We start from the raw sequence: 23,028 nt of genomic DNA on the forward strand, positions 1-23,028 counted from the left end.
CTGTCTAACTTATGTCTATTGACTGTCACTTTTCTAAAGGCAAATGCCACAATATATTTAGGCCTATATTAATTTAACTTTTGAAGGCTTCAATTAAGTATAAGAATTTGTCATCTATAAGAATTTACAGAATCTTTTTTATTTCTTGTCATGACAGTGGTGGCTGTTATCAAGTTAGCACCGTTTTACCAAGTGGGTAACTATGGTTACCACCACGGTAAATCTTCGAAAGGACAACAAACGCGTGGCTTCGGGGCTGATGACTCGCGGGTTTATCATAGAACAGTAACCCAAACGACTTTCCCGCTGGAAACAGCCTAGTCGCTCATATTTACTCGCCGTCTTAACATGCACACTCTCAAACGGTGTTTTTGATTCTTCTGTGAAGGCTGGCTGTGTGGTTATGTGTATTTCGTGCCTTCACTGCTCGGTGTTCCAGTAGGCTACCGCGCCCGGATGGAAATGTGTCTTCCGGGGAAAAGCTGCTTTCAGCAAACGAGACACCGAGCACATCACGGCACACAGCCTGGACATCTGCAGCTTTCAACAGAAGCTTGTGCCTTTCTAAGAACGCAAGTGGTTTAAGACGCAGATCTATGGCCAGACCTATGCGTCCCAGAAGGGAGAAGAGCCGTGGAAAATCTGATAGAGACCCGTAAGAGCTCAAACCTCGAATTTTGCTATTTCATTCTGATCTTAGTACCGTCATTCATGGATGTGCACGCAGAGGCGGGTCCGTTGCACGTGCAAGCGGTGGATGAGCCACCGGGAGGCGCCACCGTGACCGTGGATGCCGCACAGTTTCAGGTCCAAACGGTGCTGGGGATCGACGGGGAGTTCAGCGAGAATGACTCGCAGACGGTCGCTGTAGCTCAAACACCGCTGTTTGATCCGATCACAGAGATCGAGAACGACGATGGTGCGTGTGCAGGGACGGACACACCGGACGAGGACATCGACGGGCAGAGCGCGGGGAAAACGGAAACAGTGGGTTACAGTTGCAGCAACGAGAGCTGCATCCCGACCCCAGGCTGTCGGATCTGCTTTCAAGGAGCCGAGCAGGTGAAGTAGGACCGTTCAATGCAATCGTCTGCGCTATTTATTGTGGGTCTATGCATGTATGCGTCAGACCGACGTCTTTGGTTGTTCCAGGATTATGCGCCATTCAGAATTGAATTGAGAATGCCCCTACATTCCTGAATTTGAACCAAGTTTGAATTAAAGAAGCAAATGAAAAAGAAGTTTAGCAGATGCTTTTCCAGAGCGACTTATGAGTAACACCACAATCAATTTGTCAAAATAGTCAACCAACATTAGTAGTGCAAAATAAAGGTAACAAATAAATGAATGTATATATATATATATATATATATATATATATATATATATATATACAGGTCCTTCTCAAAAAATTAGCATATTGTGATAAAGTTAATTATTTTCCATAATGTAATGATAAAAATTAAACTTTCATATATTTTAGATTCATTGCACACCAACTGAAATATTTCAGGTCTTTTATTGTTTTAATACTGATGATTTTGGCATACAGCTCATGAAAGCCCAAAATTCCTATCTCAAAAAATTAGCATATTTCATCCGACCAATAAAAGAAGTGTTTTTAATACAAAAAAAGTCAACCTTCAAATAATTATGTTCAGTTATGCACACAGTACTTGGTCGGGAATCCTTTTGCAGAAATGACTGCTTCAATGCGGCGTGGCATGGAGGCAATCAGCCTGTGGCACTGCTGAGCTGTTATGGAGGCCCAGGATGCTTCGATAGCGGCCTTAAGCTCATCCAGAGTGTTGGGTTTTGCGTCTCTCAACTTTCTCTTCACAATATCCCACAGATTCTCTATGGGGTTCAGGTCAGGAGAGTTGGCAGGCCAATTGAGCACAGTAATACCATGGTCAGTAAACCATTTACCAGTGGTTTTGGCACTGTGAGCAGGTGCCAGGTCGTGCTGAAAAATGAAATCAGATGGAAGCATGAAGTGCTCCAAAATCTCCTGATAGCTAGCTGCATTGACCCTGCCCTTGATAAAACACAGTGGACCAACACCTGCAGCTGACATGGCACCCCAGACCATCACTGACTGTGGGTACTTGACACTGGACTTCAGGCATTTTGGCATTTCCTTCTGCCCAGTCTTCCTCCAGACTCTGGCACCTTGATTTCCGAATGACATGCAAAATTTGCTTTCATCCGAAAAAAGTACTTTGGACCACTGAGCAACAGTCCAGTGCAGCTTCTCTGTAGCCCAGGTCAGGCGCTTCTGCCGCTGTTTCTGGTTCAAAAGTGGCTTGACCTGGGGAATGCGGCACCTGTAGCCCATTTCCTGCACACGCCTGTGCACGGTGGCTCTGGATGTTTCTACTCCAGACTCAGTCCACTGCTTCCACAGGTCCCCCAAGGTCTGGAATCGGTCCTTCTCCACAATCTTCCTCAGGGTCCGGTCACCTCTTCTCGTTGGGCAGCGTTTTTTGCCACACTTTTTCCTTCCCACAGACTTCCCACTGAGGTGCCTTGATACAGCACTCTGGGAACAGCCTATTTGTTCAGAAATTTCTTTCTGTGTCTTACCCTCTTGCTTGAGGGTGTCAATGATGGCCTTCTGGACAGCAGTCAGGTCGGCAGTCTTACCCATGATTGCGGTTTTGAGTAATGAAACAGGCTGGGAGTTTTTAAAAGCCTCAGGAATCTTTTGCAGGTGTTTAGAGTTAATTAGTTGATTCAGATGATTAGGTTAATAGCTCGTTTAGAGAACCTTTTCATAATATGCTAATTTTTTGAGATAGGAATTTTGGGTTTTCATGAGCTGTATGCCAAAATCATCAGTATTAAAACAATAAAAGACCTGAAATATTTCAGTTGGTGTGCAATGAATCTATAATATATGAAAGTTTAATTTTTAGCATTACATTATGGAAAATAATGAACTTTATCACAATATGCTAATTTTTTGAGAAGGACCTGTATATATATATATATATATATATATATATATATATATATATATAGTTGGCTACTGTGCAACATTCTTAGACACTGTATTTTCACACAAAAAAGGCTTTAAGCCAGATATTTATCTTTTGCTATAGTGTGTCAGTATGAGATATCAGTTTACATTTCCAAACATTCCTTTTGCAATAATCCAGTGATATTATTGAATGCACTAGCAGTCTGAAACAGACCGGTGCCCCACACAGAAATCCAATCTCACATCATCAAGTCCATCTGGGATTACATGAAGAAAAAAACTAAAAACTGAGACTAAATCCAGGAGAACTGCAGCAATGTCTCCAAGACAAAAAAAAAAAAAAAAAAAACGACCTGCAAAGCTACAGTTCTGTACGAAGTTTTAGGCACTTGTGCAAAAATGCTGTAAAGTGAGGGTGCTTTCAAAAATAACGCCATAAATAGGTTTTATTTATCAATTCACTTCCATTAACTAAATCAAATCAATATTTGGTGTGACCCCTCTGCGTTTAAAAGTTTTTAGTCTGTTTCTTCATGTAATCCCAGACGGACTTGATGTGAGATTAGATCTCCGTGTGGAGCACCTGCTGTTGTAAAACTCCTTGTTCATACAAAAATCACTGGATTACTAAAATTAATGGCAAAAGGAAACTAAATGTAAACTGATATTTCCTGCTGAGTCTGACACACTACAGCAAAATAAATAAATAACTGGCTTAAAACATTTTCATGTGTGTGTGTGTGTGTGTGTGTGTGTGTGTGTGTGTGAGAGAGAGAATTATTTTTGCGAAGTAATGTATATATATATATTAACTTTTGTGGACAGGATGGAAGAGCAGTATCCCAGAATGCACTACCTGTGTTGAATCTCAGAACTGAATTACAATTCAGTAAATTCCTTTTCCTATCATTCCAATTCAACTTCAGTTTCAACTTCCTGTGAGGTGTGGCCAATGCAATTCAAATTCAAGCTCATATATTACAACAGAGCCAGTTCTTGAATTTTTGATCCAGATGTCCCATACGGATGTTGTCCTACACAGGTAACAACATAGCAAATCAGAAATACTGCACATCCAGCTGTTGACAAGTGTTAGGACACTCTGAGTAAAATAAATATTGTAAACATCCTTTTAATTGATTATGGGCCTACATAATTCATGCAATTATTAGAATATCGGAAACCTCAGTGATTCGTAATGCTTTAAACAGACAGTATGGTGGTGTGTGTGTGTTGGTGAGATCCATTAGAATATGTGCTGCTCCATTCATGTCTAATGCTCTTCACTTCCTGCAGCTAATGTGCTTCCTTGAGGCGCCTTGTGTTTGTGTGTGTGCAAAAAGTGTTCCACTTTGTTTCAGACTGGTTCCTAATGAGGATGTTTCTGAAATAATTCATGAATGCACAGATGAATCATTTCCCATCCACTCAATGAGATGAATCTCTGTCATTGTGTGTACAGTGTTTCATTCACTCAAGATGTTCTCGTCATTTAGACGAAACAGCTCATCTCCTCCACAAACGCAATGCTCAACTCATCTTCAAAGGCACACAATAAAACAACCATCAATCATCAGCTCAATCCTCTTTGTTTTATCATTGTGTGTTTTGATTGGCTGATTGTGTGTGTTGGCTGTGATTGGCTGCAGGGGGAGCTGCTGAGCCCGTGCCGCTGTGCTGGTTCTGTTCGACATGCCCATCAGCAGTGTCTGCTCAAGTGGATCAGTGAGAAGGGCTCCTGGAGCTGTGAACTCTGCAACTACAGATTCAACATCCTGCCTATTCATATCAAACCACCACAACAGGTAAACACGTACACAGTGATTTATAATATAGGAGTGTCTATTTACACTAACTCCTCCCACTGACGTCTGAATTATGGAAGATGCTAGATTAGGCGTGTGGCAGAAAGTTTTGATTCAAATCGACCCGAGTTCTAGTGCCGAACTCGTTCTTTTCCCATCACATCTCAGATTGGAAAGGCATTTATTTTCAATAAAAAGGAAGACAATATTTATAAGTTTAAAAAGCATCTATCTACTGTTTATACTTAATACAAAGAAAATACTGCTATTTTCACATAGTGTAAACAGAATCTATTGCTATTTAAACAGTGTTAATAGTGTGTTTTAATAGTGTAATAGCATTGCTAAGAAAATATGCTATTTTCACTTAGTGTAAATAGCATCTATTTATGCTGCCTTATGATATATTGGTCAAGACTTCATACTAAGATATTCACCAGCCAAAATACTTTTTTAGTTGACAAATTAAAGAATCGCTCAATTCTTATTCAGATGTTCTTTAGTTTCCACTTGATGATGGTGAATTGTGATTCTAATTATGCCATTATAAATGTTACTCGTAACAATTGTTATGCCTGTTAAAAAACATAACATATAACGAATAACGTAAGTCTTGCAAAAGTGTATAGTAATTATTCCTGGTTCATTTTGAATCAAAAAAATGATTCATGGTTCAGTAATGGCTCTCAACAATTTACTTACTGATTCAAATGACTAAAGGCCTGTTCACACCATGAACAATAACTATAAAGATAACGACATTAACATCCACACCAACATAAGCTTGTGGTGCAGTAATGTCATCTGCCGCTTTACATGCTGGAGCTCTTTGAAGTCGGATGGATTGTTATTGGCTGTCAATGTTTTTATTGTTCGTCAGCTGGAAATAAGATTTTCAAAAAGTGATTCCTTAGTGTAATTGTCATTATAGTTGTGGTGTGAACTGCACTATTCTTATAGAATTTAGGGCTGGTCCGAATACCATTTTTTGAGCTTCGAAGCTTCGGTATAATGAACATCGAATATTCGAAGCTTTGGAATCTCTAAAGCCTATGTCTGTCTGTCCGTTTCATTTTGATTATTTCGAGAACCGTTCATCCAAACGACTTCACAAGGGAGTGCAGTGTCGTATTTGGTGCAATATAGATAGACAGGCGAGACGCGACACGTTCAGAATTTATAAACTTTTAATAAACTACAGAACAGCGCGAGCCGGATGCGCGCGCGCCTCACGCGAGCAGAGCTTATATGCTCCGAGAATGGACACTGCACTAGTGATATAAAACACACACACGTCTGTTAACTTAAGCAATATTTTTAATAAGGTAGTCTAATATTTTTCTCACTAACAAATTACTGACAAAGTAGGGTAGATTTAAATAAAGAAGCGGCGCGCCTCACGCATGCAGGGCATATATGCTCCGAGAACGGACACTGCGCTAGTGATATAAAACACACACACACACACACACACACACACACACACACACACACACACACACACACACACACACACACACACACACACACACACACACACACACACACACACACGTCTTTTAACTTAAGCAATATTTTTAATAAGTTAGTCTTATAATGTTTTTCTCACTGACAAAGTAGGGTAGATTATAATAAATAAAAACGAAATTTAAATAAATAAAAACGAAATTTAAAAACAGAAAAACGAAATTTAAATTCAGAAAAACGAAATTTAAATAAAGAAAAACGAAAAATAAAGGTGACGTCCCAGTAAAATCTCAAAGTCTCCTATATTTAGCTGTAGATTAATTTAGATTGATAAGGGTAAAAAGGATAATACATTTTGTTTCTATTATTCTATGTTCCACAATGTCAAAGCAACGCAGCTTAACCCAAAATACAAGCTCATGCATGCACTTCTGTCCATACAAACTCCGCTGTTCTGCGCTCTAGTCAGAGAATACTCCCATTGCAGGAACACACTTAGTAGTCCAAGAAGAAGCAAATATATTTAATAACGAAGTTATATGTTAAGTATTATATTTCACCAGATTTTATAGTGTAAAACATATTCAAGCGCGAATGAGAACCGTTTCGAGGGGGATGCCAGGTGTGCAAAAAAAAAGAATATTCGAATGTCACATTTTCAAATCGAATACTAACACACCGAACGAATATTCGAATATCCGGGTAGAATTAGATCCATTATTAAAACTTTATAGTTATAATTATCGTTCTTGATGTGAACGCCCCTTAACAAGCGAGTTCACAGTGGTTTTGTGATTCGTTTTGACTGATTCTGTAAAACAAACCAGTCATTTGTTCATGAATCAGACAACACGGCTTGTGCTGTCGCCAATGTCGACTAGATTCTAAATAATGATAATAATAAAAAAATATATATTTTTGTCACATTTGTGTTTATATTAGTTGCAGTCTGGAGCTCTGACCTGTGACTGTGTTTGTATGTTTTGCCAGTGGCAGACTGTTACCATGACTCTGGTGGAGAAGGTTCAGGTCATTGCAGTGATGCTGGGTGGCATCTTCCTATTGGCCAGTGTGTCGTGGCTGCTGTGGTCCGCACTGAGTCCAGAGGCACTATGGCAACGCAGTGACATCCTGTTCCAGATCTGCTATGGCATGTATGCAGTCATGGACCTTGTGTGTATTGGTGAGACACTAATAGATACACTCAAACCACATTAGTCCTATACAAAGCCCTTTTCTCAAGCTAATATATGCCAATTTTGTGAATGCATGTCCATTTAACTATGGCTGACAAATCGAAAATAATCACACAAAAAAAGTTGGGCTGGGTTGACCATGTCTATAAATCGATTTTAATCAATCTTCATTGTGATAAATTGATATTGATTCAAAATCCCAAGATCTTTTAGTCTATTTCAGTTGATGCATCAACAAAATATCAAAACTTATTTTAAAGCTTATTTTACAGTAAGACTACGCGCTGCGTTACCTCACAAGTTTCATTCGTCTAATAAACTGACCTGTGTGAGTATTAATACAACACTTGTGGGTAGTTCGGTTTAATGAAATGTCCTTATTCCTTTATATCCGCGGGAGGCGCTGATATCTGTCTCTCATTAGCAATCGCGCCCTGCATCAAACCACAGTCATGTTAAAAACATCCATAAACATTATTAGATCCATCAGCATGACGACAAGTTCCATAATTCCGCTTATGCATTATCAACCTACGCCTTTGTTATTGTAAGAGGTTAGCGACCCCTAGCGGCGAAGAAAAATTACATATTGTAGCTTTAATAAAACAACAGCTTGTAAACAATGTCACATTACTGTAACGATGAGGCAAGGACGATGCGGAGAGAGAATCCAAATGCAAGCACTACTTTAATAAAACAAACAGGTAATCCAGGGCAAACAACAGAACATGGAACTCAGGGCAGGAACGAGGAACAGCAAACAGCTCAAAGCAACAACGACCGACAAACAACAACTGAAGCACAGAGGTTTAAATACACAGGCAAACAAGCTAAACAAGATAACAAGGGGCGGGGCTAATTAGAAACACCTGGAGAGACTAATAAACAAGAAAAACTACAAAGGACTACAAAACATGGCACAGGACAGGAAATAACAAAAGTCCACACAAGACAAGGAGAACACCAGACAGGAATCATGACAATTACATTCAATGTCCATAACTCAATATTATTTAGCTAGAAAGAGCATTGTTATTTTTTATTATTCATATTTTTTACTTATCCTGTTAGTGATATTTAGGCCCGGTTTCACAGACAAGGCTTAGATTAAGCCAGGATTAGGCCTTTAGTTAAATTATATTGTTAAATATTAGTCGTCGACCGATATTGTTTTTTTGATGACCAATGCCCATATCTTAGAGATATGGAGACGGAGAATGTGAGTGAGCGCTGTGTTCTTCTCATGCCTTGTTTATACTTTCGCCTAGCTTCGCAGCGCGAGCCTCCGCTGACTGCGCGCGCGCCTCCCCAAATCGATGAGGCATTTATATTTGACGCGCTTTGCCGTTGTACTATTCTTTGAAATGAAAGGGGGCGACTCGGTGTAATTGTCCTCTAAAGCATCAACACTCGTGAATGTTTATTGTAACACTTTAGTACATCAAAACCACACTACAAAATAATCGTGTAAATCTGTAAACCTTGAGATTATAACTTGTGACATTAGAAAAATAAATAAATGGATATGCCGATATTTTAAAAATGCCAAATATCGGCCTATATATCGGCCTTGGTGATATATCGGTCGACCACTATTAAATATAAAATCCGCCTTATGTGCAATTTAAATGTTTGTATACAACACTTACGAGTTTTGATTATTATATCTAAAAATAAATAACAATTTAATTTAATAGTTTGGTCTTGTTTAGTCACAGCTTTAGTTCAGTTCTTTTTTCCCTCAAGCAAATTTGAAGTACTGTACTATATATATATATATATACAAATAATCCATATCGAATCACATTGATATCCGAATCAAATCATGAAATCTTTCAATAACCAACCCTACTAAAAAATGTGTGTTTACATGTGCTAATAATACATTTTTGTTTCAGGTCTAATTGTTCATGAAGGTGGTGCTGTGTACAATGTACTCATGCGCTGGCGGGCCGTTAATCTCTTCTGGGATGTCCAGAACTACGATAAAAGCCGAGACCTGGAGACCACACACAGCCTTCACCGCAACCTGTGGCTGCCTCTCACACACACACACACAGTCTCCAACGCACACTCACAAACCACCCGACTGGAGTCATCACCTCGATGCCCCCTCCACCTCTTCTCCATGTGCCTGAATGTGACCTCTGACCTCTCCCCACAAGAGCAAAGCTCAGGCGAGCATGTCGTCAGGGTCACGTCAGTTTGACATGATATTAACTCTTTCAGGGACCAATCCACTCTCCCTGCACCATCCTGTTGTGGGAGGGGCTAACCAGTGGGAGGGGCCTCAGTGTTGGGAGGAGCCTTACTTGAAAAGCACTTTAGAAGATACGCAAACTGATTTAAATGATATATTGAATTGTTACTTCGAGCCTGGCGTTCGGGATCAGCCTTTGAGCTTCTAAGTAAGACTACAAAGCACAGACAGACTAAAATTATAATGCACACAAAATGTATTACTGCTGTTAGACGAATGAATGTTTCTTTTAAACTAACCTTTTTCGTTCAGGTTTTCAATTTCCATACTGATAAACTAGTGGTAGTCGCATGGAACTTTCAAATTGGTTGTGAAGCAGCCATTCCTCTCCTTATTCACCATGGTAAAATATATCCACACAAAACAAACGAGTGCTGATACATTTGAAAGAAATTCATGGTAGCTTTTCTAGGGCTAATCAATGTAATCAATTATGTAATAATTATAAAATAATAATTTATAACTACCCATTTTACAGAAAGAGGGTTTAAAGAATAACATTTTAGTACAAAAATATTGGTAATTCTTACCTCATGGTTCTAATTTTGTTTAGGATACATCATATTCAGTCAAGTGGTCATATACAGTCTAGCTGCAAATTTTCAAATACTAATTGATTTTATGAGGAAGTAATGGAGAAACGGGATATAAAAAAAGAAAACATTCAAATAAAATACCAAAAAACGACATGCTTTTATCAAAAATGACGTACAGTAGAGGAGCATAAGCAATTTGTCACAGTACTTACAATAATCATATACAATGCCAGGTTTATTAGAAAGCTAGATTAGAGAACAAGCTAGTGCATAGGAGCTCATTGCATTACATTGGATTTTTTTCTCTCAGAACTGTGAGTAGTGTTTGCTTGTGTAAAACATGGAACCACAATGCTAGGCTGTTGTGGGTGGTTGCATATGATATAGATGCAAAAGTTCAAATATTTAAACACAAGCTCAAATCAGATCCAAAAATTCTGCATACGCATATATTCGTAATGCTACACAGCTCCCAAACTACTCTCAATTGGAAATGAATGATGGTCTGTTGTTTGTCAGAGATAGTAAAAAAAAATGTACATTGATTTCGCAAGGAAGTAGTGGAGAAACCAAGGGATTTCAGAAGTTCAACAAACATTGAGAAAACGTTAACTTTGCAACAATGCTTTCTGTTGTAGGCATCTGTGGCAATGAAATTCATAAGATTGAGTCAAGCTCTCATTTTACACCATTCCCAAATGATTTTAAATTACCCTCAGAATGATCTTACACATTGTCATCTTCCAATGCTTGTGTGTATTACAGCAAAAACTAAATAGACTGACTTTGGATTATTAGACTCATGCAAAATTCATGAAGTAATGGAGTTGGTGGTTAGATATTGCAGTAAACTGTGTGATGCTGGTAATCATTGTGCCCTTAAGATCCAAACCCTGGCTGAGTGATTTCTGAAGCTACTTGAGAGAGATATATGTTATATATAATGTTAGGAGTGTAATAATTACAAATGTATGTTTTAACATCATAAGCACATTGAAAGCCTTCTTAAAACATCTTAAAAGAAGTCTACATAGAAAATGCAAATACATTCTATAGATTTTCACACAAAATCTGCACTGAAAATACTCAAAAGTCTGCTGATTCCATCTGGGCATGTTGTACTTCAGCTCTGGAAGCTTGACCAGCGTTCATGACTTGGTGCTAACTGATAAGCATAGCCTACAAAAGATATCATTTAGATGTCTCAGAGGCATCCAAAGTGTTAAATCAGATAACTTTCTGATGGTTCTGCGCTGCAAAGAGGGAACGTGGATGAACATTTTAATGAATGTAAAAGTCTTTGAATTTTTGTTATATTTATTGCCTATAAACTAATGCACAGTAAAGATACAAAATGAGAAAGATTTTCCTGTTTTTAGTGTTTTTATAGGCTTAGAGTAGAAAAATAATAGGACCAGAGGGAGGAAAAACCAATAGTATAATCACAATCTTGCAGTTCAAAAGAAAAGGTTTATAAAATATACAGCTCCTCAGAATTATATAATATACAATATAAACATTGCACATATAAAACCGACCTAAAGGACACTCTGTGTGTTTGCATATCTATGTTTGTGTTTTTTTTTAAAGGCACTGGATTGAGTGCTTCTTATTTCTGCCTGCAGAATTCCAATGAAATGCAACTGGACTTGATTTAAAAAGTTAATACAACATAAAATATGTGGTTTGATGAACAGACATGTACATGTGGCACAGTTTTAAGCACAACAACAGAATGTGTGTGGAACATGATAGTGTCTGTTGTGAAAGTGTCTCTTGTCTTTGGTTCTTTTGCACTCAGCATTGAAGGATCACTCTTTTTTGTGATTAAACATTTTGCTGACGTTTATCCTCAAAGGCACATTTAGGAAAAGAGTTTGTCAGGAATGAGAGATCACCAGTTGCTGCCGTGGCTGCTGATGGATTGACAAGTGCTGAAACGTTTCTTCACTATTAGACTGATGTAAGCCTTCATGAGCTTTGCGATGTCCATCACCTACAGAGACAATCAAAGAGGAAACCAGTGTTATTTTAATATCATTGATAAATTATTATAGTTTTTTTTTATCAATATTCTAAATTAGTTTTTATTTATATATTTTACACTTATTTTATTTTTGTTAAATAGTTAGTAATTGTGTTGTTTACTAGTTTTTCTTTAAATATGTCTATAAATATATAATAAATATTTATTTCAGATTTAGTTGTACTTATTTGTAGTACTTCAAGTTATACTAAATGAAAAGGAGAAATAAAATGAAAAAATTAATGTTAACGTTTAAATTAATGTCAGTTAACGTTTATTTTATTTCCTTTTTTTTTAAGGTTTTGATTAAACTAAAACATGGTTATTCAGACCTTCATAATGACACCAAAAAATAAAATGATGTAAATATGAGTAGTGCTTTCCTGTGAAAAACTTGCCATCACAATGCTAGTGTGTATGGGTGGTTGTTAAGTGGCAATGGTGGGCAGTAATGAGGCATTATTACTCAAATACTGTACTTAAAGGTACAATATGTAAGAATTTTGCAGTAAAATATCCAAAAACCACTAGGCCAATGTTATATATTTTGTTTAGTTGGTTACTTACAATATCCCAAATATTTCCAACTATTTGTAAATCGTGAGAAAAAGCAGGGGTGAGGAGTCGCCAGTCAATGGCGTCATATCTGCGTTACCCTCGGTTTCCGCAGGTTTGACCTCGCACTGCCATAGTAACCATGGCGACAGACGTGGACAACTGGGTTATGGCCGTTATGCCTAGCTGGACGCTCACGCTGTTGTTGTTTTGTTCAAACACTATGGACCATGGCAAGCAGACTTTGAAACAAAAAAAGGACTAAAACGAAGATAAGCATCTTTCGAGATGCCGAGAGCTCCACGTCCGCGACTTGACAGAGACGCGAGTGTTGTATGTACTTTATTAGACAGGTGAGCAAATGTACATAAAACTAATCAATGTCATTTAGTTCAACATGATGAAATGTTAGAATATGATCTGATATCTGATCTGATGTTATTCTAATGTTGATCTAGCTTACTGCTAGTCTCATACAGCCAACAAACAACCTAACTAACAACATTCAACACACTCAAATGCCGTTTAGTGTGATAGTGTAACTTAACTGTTAGAGCAAGTGAAACAGCGCTGCGTTACCTCAAGTTTAATTCGTCTAATAAACTGACCTGTGTGAGTATTAATTCAGCACTTGCGTGTAGTTCGGTAGAACGAAATATCCGTATTCTTTTACATCCGCGGGACTCGCGTTGCGTGTGGCGCTGGTATACGTCTAGCAATCGCGCCCTGCTTCACACCACAGTCATGTTAAAAACATCACTGTATTCACTCATCCATAAAAGATCCATCAGCTTGAGGACAAGATCCATAATTCAGCTTAATGTGGAATATACGTCATTAATATACGCCTTTGTTATTGTAAGAGGTTAGCGACCCATGGTGGCGAAAAATCCTGCATATTGTACCTTTAAGTACATTTTTCATGTATCTGTATTCTAGCATTAAGTTTGGGAAAAATTCACTCTACAGCTAATCAATGCATTATATCTTACTTTTTATTCAACTACAATGTCAAAGTTAAAAAACTAAAGACTCGCTTTGGCCCTGTTTACACCTGGTATAGAGATGCGTTTCAGTCGATCGCATCACAAGGAGTCGAGGGAGACACATTCCCATTTACACCTGGTGTTTTGTTCGGTCTCTTTTCTGATTTCTTCGAGGGGAGGGTCTATGGGCGGGTAAATGTATGGGCTTTTTCTGATCTTTCGATCCAAAACGAAATAAGCTCGTACAATTTACATATGAACTACACCGGAGACGACAAAACGAAAGAAAAAAACACACGGAGAGCATCAGATTTCGTTTCTGCTCTGAAGACTCGCAAGACCAGCCGAACTCTGAGTGCGTGTTAGAAATCAGGAATGAACATTGTGCTTGGTATGTTTTTCCTCTTCAAATAAACTTAGGTCTTTAGCCGACAAAATTTAAATCCCGTCTATTTAATTGGCTACCGCTTCTAGGCTTTCTTTTGCGGCTGTTCGACTACATGAGCATCTACACAACGAAAGCAATCCAGTCGAATGTGTTTTCAACTACCTCTGAAAGTAAAAGTGGACAAGTACAAAATGTTTTAGACCCTGTTTACACATGTATTTAGCCTCGTCCACTTGTGATCGGATCGACCAAAACAAATCTTTAATACCAGGTATAAACAGGGCCTTTGAGATATCAGATCCATGATGAATCATCATGACCCGCTTTTCTTTATCCATCGACCTGTTGAACTCATTCAAAAACCACACTTAATGATTCATTCATGAATGGACTGATTCGATTCTGCAATTCTCAAGCTAAGAACTAAAATCTGATGAGTTAAAAGTTTGAATCGTGGGTCTTAAGTTAACAACTCACAGAATAAATTGGGTTTAAACTAAAATGATCCTTAAATGTGGAGAAGAGCGAGAATTAAGATAATATAAATAAGAAATGTTAGTGTTGTGTATTGTAGAAGTATGGGAAACACTTTGTACCATGATAGTGTTGAAGAGCAGCTCTCGTCCCTCCACGCTGATCTTGTAGATGTTTGACTGCGGTGCACCAAAGGACAGAATGACCTCATAGAGAAACACCTCCAGAGGCCACGCCTCCCCACGCTTGTACACACACACACCCTTACGACTCACGCCCAACCACAGCTCTCCAGGATATACACCATCGACACACTGATGCACAGAGAAAATATAGTCAGACTGTATTACATGAGTGTCACTGTACCAACATTATGAGGACCCAAAATTCTTATAGTGTAATGTGTATTCAGGTTTCAGGCCACGCCCCCTACATTATGAGGACACCCCAATGTACACATACTAAATAATTCTTTATTCCAAATGTAAAAATGATGGGTAGGTGTACCAACATGTGTGTGTGTTCTCACCTCCACATCAAAGAGGGTTGAGCCATATCCCTGCCATTCCTTGATGAGACCCATGTACTTTTTCATGGCTTGGTCCTGTTCCATCCCCTGCAGTTTACGCCATTTCTCCACCAAACAGCTTCTCAGCCCCGCCTTCTCGTCTTGCAGCCATGCATCTATGGCCCCAGGCTCCTCCCCTTGGCGCTGTCGCCCCAGTGACCCCCGAAAGCTCCGCCTCAGAGTGCCTTCCAGGAAACTACCTCTTTTTCTGTCTGTGGATGGTGTGGCAGATGCAAAGCACCGAGCGGACTGCTGTACTCGAGCACGCAGACGGGCCATGGGGAACACCTGCTCCAACTCAGGCAAGACACTCTGCGTAGAGTAGTCTCCCATCAAATACTGTAGCCGAAGAGCAGCCAGAAACTGCAAAGTCTCTTCTGGGGCAGGATACTGACCCCTAATGACAGCTTCATGAGCCTGTGAGAGAGAGAAAGATTGAAATCGCATTTGTGAAACATTTACATTGAAGAAACTGCCCTGAAAATCTTTCGTTTTTGGCTTGAACGTCAATAGGTTTATTATCAAAAAATTGTACATGAATGATTGAGTGTGTATTTGTGTGTGACCAACAGAAAAGAAGACAACGATGATTATGATGATCTTAAAAAATGTGGCACTGTCGTTGTGAGATTCTGAAAACAGTGAGACAATGCATTTGTTTGCATGTGCACATAGACCAAAGATCAGGCCATATGTTGACTTTTAAAGCCACTTTTTTTTGTAATGACTACACAATGCTTTCAGCTGCCACATTAATGTAATTGTAATTTTCTCTGCAATTATTTGTAAATGTGATTAAATAATAAATATAAATGTATACATATTTAAGTGATTGGCAGCCCTGTTATTTATGTGTTTAAGGCCAGATATTAAACTGAAATCAGACCTGCTCAAACATGAATGCAAACTCCACACTGTCAGCAGGAACGCTCTCAGGTTCTGAGAAACAGAAAAGCTTGAAATAAAACTTCCAGCTCTCTCCTTCCTGTTCTTTATCTGCCAACCTGAATGAGAGAAATATAGAGAGTGAATAAATAATATCACAACATTTTTCCCACATAATGAAAACAACAATAAAATGTGCAATGATTTTTTTGGTAATATGATGCTTAAATAGCATCCGACGGAAATCACACCAGCTGATTAACAACCCAATATTTAAAACATAAAATTTTAAGGTATGTGATTCAAGGTGAGACTCACTTCTCAAACTTAGCGAGGACGTCGGCCACCACAGTCCTGCTCTCTATGGCTCGGTCTGTGATGTCATTATGTTCAAACAAAGCGAACATGTTCTTACAGTCGTCCATTGAGAGACCCTTCAGCAGCTTCTCAACCACCTAGACACACACACACACGCACGCACGCACGCACGCACGCACACACACACACACACGCACACACACACACACAAACACACACACGCACACACACACACACACACACGCACACACGCACACACACGCACACACACACACAAATATAGTTACTGTGGGTCTGAAGCTCACATGTATACGTGTGTGGATGTGTTTTTGTGTTGTGTACCTCTCCTGCAGTTGTGTGTGAGTTAATGGTGATTTTGCAGGACCCGCCACCATGGCAGTAAACTGTCGATGTCATTTCCTGTCTGCTCAGTATGGCCCTCAGCTCCTCCTGTGAAGGAACGTATTCGCGGCCACGCACGTGCCGCAATGCGTCTTGGGAGAATACAGCGTACCGTTCCATCTCGGTGCCTGGGTACAGCTCTCGTGTCCTGAGTAGAAAATCAGTCACAATTTATTTTTTAATTTATTAAGACAAAACAATATACATTTTTCATATATTATTTAACTATTTATTGGTTATTGTAGTATTGGCCCGAATTTTAATATCCTATCCTTTTTGAGGTCTTTCTGACTTAATTATTTGATCAGAATGCCAAAGTTTTACACAAATTATGATTTAAAAATCCAAAATAACAGTATTTATTTCCACTTAATTTGACACCATTCACTAAATGAAACATGCAATGTAATGTGACAATGTTGTGGACTACTGTTCGATTTCAGATTTATTTTATAAAATGGCCTGCAATAAATAGTATACACTACTGATAAAAAGTTTGGGGTCAGGAAGATTTTTTAAATATTTTTAAAGAAATCTATTGTGCTCACCAGGCCTGCATTTATTTGATCAAACTTAAATAAAAACAGTAATACTGTGAAATATTATTGTAATATAAAAAACCTGTTTTCTATGTTAAAATAATTTAAAATGTAATTTTCAGCATCATTACTCCGGTCTTCAGTGTCACATGATCCTTCTAATATGCTGATTTGGTGCTCAAGAAACATATCTAATTATTATCAATTTTATTTTACCATGATACATTTTTCAGAATTCTTTAATGAATGGAAGGTTCTTTAACATTATAAAGGATCAATTTAATGCATCTTGCTACTGAATGGTAGTGTACTGTGCAGTAAGCAAGTATTGATCTTAAATTATCTAATTTATCTCCTTTTTAACCCAATGGTATTCTGACAAGACAAAATACTCCAAATACAAGCCCACATGCACACTGACCTTTTCAAGTGAAATTTCAGGTATTTGAGAACGCTTCTGGAGGCGGGGCTAAATGTGCAGCACATGCAGGCTATGACTCGCCAGCCACTAATGTGTGCGGGGCCAGCAGGCTTCGGGTGGTGTGCTGTCTGTTTGATAAGCTGGCAGAAGAGCTCGTCTCTTAGGGGTCGTAGGTCATGCGCTGTCTGCAGGAGCCCCTGGATGTGAGGGATGGGACTGGCTTCGGCCTCAAGCTGATGAAGAACATTGAAGATCTTGAGGGCCTCAGCCTGCAGCGTGCCGTAATTTCTCCCTTTGTCAGCTAAAAACATGAATATACAGAGTGATTATTACCGTTAGGGTGTATTAGAACATTTATGTCAAGTCATATTTATTTATTTAGCGCTTTATACAATACAGACAGTTTCAAAGCAGCTTCACAGTAATAAACAGGACAATAACAGTGTCAATCAAGTTCAATCATTTTAAAACAACCTCAATTTCAGCTAAAATACAGCTCTACAGAAGGCAGTGTCAATGTTGATTCAATTCAGTTCAATAACAGTGTGAATGTTCATTAGTTATGAATCAAACTCAGTTCAACTATAAAAAAGCTCTACAGAAGATAATAGTGACATTATTCAGCTAAAGTCAGTTCAGTGTTGATTAGGTTCAGCTCAATAAGTGTTCAAGTTGCAGAGTTCATCAATAATGGAAAAAAAAATGATTCAGCTATAAAGCAGCTCTGCAGAAGACAATTATCATTATCTAGCTTAAATTAGTTTATTTTTTGTTCTCATCCAATAGTTTCAGTTAAGTCAAATTGATAATAATACTGAATTGTATTTTTGAAAAGTGTATTTTAAATGTGTGTGTGTGTTTCACTCACAGCTGAGCTGTGCATCTCCATAGGGTAAAGGCAGGAGGGCTGTATGTAGAGGGTGGTGTGTGTAACGCAGTATTGGGTTCCTCTTGTAGATCTGCTCCACCACCTCTGAATTCAGACAGTTCTCCTGAAAACAAACAATAACAACAACAGCATTTCAATAAAAGGATGTTAAAAAGCATAAATGCATATGCACTTGTGTGCGTGTTACCTTGATGTCCTGTATAAGTTGCTGTGTGTGTGTATCCATGAGCGGTTTGCTGTCGATGCCAGTCTGTACTGCGCTGGCCCATCGACTAGCCTCCGTCTGCAGCTTAGAGTACAGCCTGTATGAATGCTTACGACCAAACACGCTCACGTTCCAGTAGCCTAGAAGCACACAAATATAGTATACAGTCTGATAAAGAGTCTGAATGTTTGTTGGTATACTCTACTGTTTATGTGCAAGCATGTGTGTGCTTACCGGTCTCTTTGAAGACTCTCTCATCGGGAACGATCACGGAGCAGAGGCTGTTAAGCACTAAAGAGCCCAGTTTAAGAGCGTTTCTCTCCGAGCTTTTATAATAATCCACAGAATTGTGAGTCAGCACAAACCAGCGCTTCTTCAGCTTAAGATTCCCACGACTGCTGCCCCGAATCTCTTTATACAACCAACCTGGAAACCAAAACAGAGAGAGAAACAGACAGAGTGAAATTTATAATTTCACACATTTAAAAATTCAGTTTGTAGTTTGAAAGTGAACATTATAACATGTAATTGTGGTCTTTTCTCTTCACTCTTTATTTGTCCAAAAACTAAATAAACATCTTCAAAAATTAACCATCAAGTATGTAATACATATTACGTTAAATTAATATTCATTAATATAACTCATGTTCCATATCAAATCAATTAGGGTCATTCTGTGTGTCAACTCAACTAGAGGTCCCCAGCTCAAATTTTTCATTTTGTTCATATTTCTTTCTGAAGAAAGACAAACATAAATCGTAATATTATAAATCAAAATATGAATCCACTATTGTGTAGGATATCTTTAATACAGACATGCAAACTTTGGGGGAAAAAACACACACAAAGTGCTTTTCCCATTATGAATGTGAAATGTCAACATTGGCATATAATTCAACAAGGATTGCTTAAGTCAATAGATTTTACTAATAGGTCTACCTATCTATATGAAAATTCATTTTCGCCCACCTGTAATATGGATCCAAATCTCAGGTGAAAATTGTTATTTTGACCCCCCTCCACAAAATAGTGGATTACTCGGTAAATACACATCCATTGCATTTATTAATTTGGTTGATTTGGCATGACCCAATAATGAAATTAATTTGCATTCCAAAAATCATACAATGTGTCAAATCCTTAAATAATCATAATAAAAAATGCAATCCTGTTATTATCTAACAAAACTAAGTTTATCGTTCATCCAGCTTTACTCTGATTCTATGACTGACTAGGAAAAGTGATGAAACATCCTCATACAATGAGAAATAACTAATGTAAAGTATTTAATGTACAAATAATCTACAGACAATCCATTAACAATTGAGCATGGCTTTTGATTTGTGCGAGCAGGTGACCTCTCACCCCTGATGATGAACTCCTGTCCTTGCACACGTGTGTCTCCTTTCGTGCGTTGGAGCAACGTAATCCAGTGATGCATTTCTTCTGCTGACTCAGCCATGCAATGTAGAACACGATGGGCAGTAATTATAACGAAGGCATTTGGCCTGGATAGAGAGAAAATGCAAAAACATTGTGAATATTTTATTGTCTACATGATAACGCATGTTATCTCAATTATGTTTTTGTCAGAAAAAAAATAAAATGGCTATTGTGAAATTAGGTTTAAACATTTACATTCATTTCGCAGATGCCTTTATCCAAAGCCTTGTTTCAAATGAGGAACATTACAAACTGTGATAGAGTCAACAATATACAATATACAGTACAATGTGAAATATAAATTCATAATTACAAAATGTTGCAACTGAGAAAGTCACAATTGTTAGATATAAAGCCGCAATTATAAGAAATTTGTTTTAAAAAATGTAAACAAAATAAATGAACAGAATAGTATATAATCTAAAAATATAAGATTTATTATATATAATGTAAAATAATAGAAATATTTAAAGAAAGGTCAATAATACAAGTGCAGATGACCAAACCACTAAACTGCCTTTTAAATTTTTTGTTTCAAAAGCAACAAGACAGATAGAGAGGACAGTGTGTGTGTATACCTTTCTGGGTTGTCAGAAGCGCATACAGAATCAATCATTCCCACATCCAATGTGCCCTATGAAAAACACAAACATCTTTTCTAAATATCTTATGAATTGTCTCCAAATTTGAGTGTGGTCCTGGTAAACCAAATTTTTGATGACCAAATTTCTCCAAAAAGACAGTAATACCAGTAATTTTTGACCTAGTGGGGACATTTTTGGTCTCGATAAGTAAAATAATAAATTATGTTAGAGATTTCTGTGAGGGTTGTGTTTAGGGTTAATGGATAGATTATACAGTTTGTACAGAATGAAAATCATTATGTCCCCATGAAACGTGTGTGTGTGTGTGTGTATGTGTGTGTGTGTCTAATACTTACCACAGCATTCTGAGGATTTGCTTGTTCATCATGCATCTCTCGAATTTCCTGTTCTGTCGACATGTGCACCTGACTTAACACGCTAAACCAATGACTGCACACAACACAGAGAATAATTAAAAACCTCAATTGTAAACATCAAGGTTTAAAGCACACAGGATTAAAAAACACAAAAAATAACCACACTTACCTGGAATCTTCTGCAGTTTCTGCAACAAGGTGGTATGTTCTTCCTGGCATAACAATGTCAATCCCATTCTCCTTTCCTGTTACATCAATAATCTCTCTAATAAAACAACACAAAAAGAACAGGTCAAGTCAGCTTCATTTATATAGAGCTTCATACATTACAGATTGTTTCAAAGCAGCTTTACAGTTACAAACAGGAAAGTAATGATCAATGATGCAAACAGAATTAAACGTTTGCTGTAAAGCATCTCTAAAAAAGACAACAGTGTCATTATTCAAGCTGAAGCCCGTTCAGTGTAGATTCGAGAGAAAGATAAATAAACAAATACATTTTGTTGTCTTTTTGCGGTATTTGTATGTGCTATTAGTATTTTTGATTGATAGCTTAAGCCCTTTAAAAGTGTCAAGAATAATGAGGCAATAGAAAATGACCATAGCTCTCCAGATCTAGTGTCACACTGATTGTGTACTGAACTTCCTGAGGTCTTACTTAGCTTCGTGCATGTCCAGCATGCCTTTCATCCGCTCCTCTGTGTCGTTCTCGTAGTAGATGAGTTTGCTCTGTCGCAGGACGAACCAGCGGCGTCTCCAGTTGCGACGAGAGAGTGTGGAGGATCCTCCGCCTTTCTTCAGCAGCCAGCCCTGTTTGAGCGCCTCTTGTCTGCTCCTGAACCACAGAAACGTTTCATCCTTGAGCACACACCAACGACGCTTCCAGGAGTTCAACAGGCCACCTGCAACACACATCCAGGCACATTCAAGCTATTAAACGTGATAAAATCTGTCTCTTTCAAGCAAATACATTTTTTGTCCTAATCAGATACAGTTGCCACAAATAGTTATTGGTTAAGATTTTTTAATGATTTGTGCTGGGTAACCCCGCCCACTGAAATCTGATTGGTCAAAATCCTGCTCCACAAACATTAAACAATTTTAAGTAAAGTAAATTTGAATTTAATCCAAAAAAGTAACTATTTTTTTTATATATATAAATAGGCAGCACACCTAAAGCTGAAATAAGGTTCAAAACTGTACGCTGTCTTGCAAGCATGTAATTAAACAAACATAATAAAGGAGATGAGTTGAGAGAAAAGTTGGCAGGCTATTTACCTTTAATATAAAGGAAGCTGTGGAAGTAGGGGAGAGTGACACAACTATAGACAGAATCCCGTCGGTAAGATGATTCATCGTCGGTGTCAAACCTTTCAAAGTCATCTTCACTGTCCTCAAACTGAAGGAAAGAAACAGGGATACACAATCCGCAATTAAATGTAAACAAGCATTAACAGCACATGCTTTTAAAGTCATGAAATGACATTCACAACTCTTTTTCCTTCAGTAATGTTAAGTGCGCAACCATTCAAAAGTTTGGGGTGAGAAAGATTCTTTAATGTTTTTGAAAAAAGTCTCCTATATTTACCATGAGATTTATTTAATGAAAACAGAATTTTAGAATAATAAAAACAGCAATAATGGGAAATATTATTACAATTTTAACTTTTTTTCTATTTATTTTCAAATGTAATAGTACAGCAGCCATTACTTCAGTGTCA

At 38.0% G+C, this 23,028-nt stretch overlaps 2 protein-coding genes across 3 annotated transcripts in view; one reads left to right on the forward strand and one right to left on the reverse strand.

Moving 5' to 3' along the window:
• The first annotated feature begins 211 nt into the window (after positions 1-211).
• marchf11 (membrane-associated ring finger (C3HC4) 11) lies at positions 212-11,602 on the forward strand. Its single transcript, XM_077222444.1, has 4 exons — positions 212-1,062; positions 4,633-4,788; positions 7,246-7,438; positions 9,350-11,602. Exons 1-4 carry the CDS (start codon positions 712-714, stop codon positions 9,658-9,660), a joined length of 1,011 nt encoding a protein of 336 aa, XP_077078559.1. The 5' UTR covers positions 212-711; the 3' UTR covers positions 9,661-11,602.
• Positions 11,547-23,028, reverse strand: part of myo10 (myosin X) — a 47,954-nt gene continuing 36,472 nt past the window's right edge. For both annotated transcript variants that reach the window (XM_077222435.1, XM_077222436.1), the window contains 16 exons: positions 22,586-22,706; positions 21,966-22,209; positions 21,477-21,572; positions 21,287-21,380; positions 20,925-20,980; positions 20,269-20,411; positions 19,138-19,329; positions 18,886-19,043; positions 18,678-18,801; positions 17,810-18,110; positions 16,790-16,997; positions 16,448-16,584; positions 16,131-16,248; positions 15,206-15,661; positions 14,799-14,990; positions 11,547-12,243 (listed from right to left, as the gene is read on the reverse strand). In XM_077222435.1, coding sequence (XP_077078550.1) covers positions 12,142-12,243; positions 14,799-14,990; positions 15,206-15,661; positions 16,131-16,248; positions 16,448-16,584; positions 16,790-16,997; positions 17,810-18,110; positions 18,678-18,801; positions 18,886-19,043; positions 19,138-19,329; positions 20,269-20,411; positions 20,925-20,980; positions 21,287-21,380; positions 21,477-21,572; positions 21,966-22,209; positions 22,586-22,706 — 2,742 coding nt within the window. In that variant the 3' untranslated portion in view covers positions 11,547-12,141. The remainder of the gene's footprint in view (positions 12,244-14,798; positions 14,991-15,205; positions 15,662-16,130; positions 16,249-16,447; positions 16,585-16,789; positions 16,998-17,809; positions 18,111-18,677; positions 18,802-18,885; positions 19,044-19,137; positions 19,330-20,268; positions 20,412-20,924; positions 20,981-21,286; positions 21,381-21,476; positions 21,573-21,965; positions 22,210-22,585; positions 22,707-23,028) is intronic.

The sequence above is a fragment of the Siphateles boraxobius genome, unplaced genomic scaffold, assembly GCF_051911475.1.
Source record: "Siphateles boraxobius isolate OS27281-9 unplaced genomic scaffold, OSU_SipBor_1 86, whole genome shotgun sequence".
Classification (NCBI taxonomy): Eukaryota; Metazoa; Chordata; class Actinopteri; order Cypriniformes; family Leuciscidae; genus Siphateles; species Siphateles boraxobius.

What these genes read in the sequence shown, in the direction of transcription:
- marchf11 (XM_077222444.1), top strand. Translation starts at nt 712, where the DNA reads ATGGATGTGCACGCAGAGGCGGGTCCGTTGCACGTGCAAGCGGTGGAT. An exon ending in ATATCAAACCACCACAACAG is followed by an intron (nt 4,789 to 7,245) that starts GTAAACACGTAC and finishes ATGTTTTGCCAG; the next exon opens with TGGCAGACTGTTACCATGAC. An exon ending in CATGGACCTTGTGTGTATTG is followed by an intron (nt 7,439 to 9,349) that starts GTGAGACACTAA and finishes TTTTTGTTTCAG; the next exon opens with GTCTAATTGTTCATGAAGGT.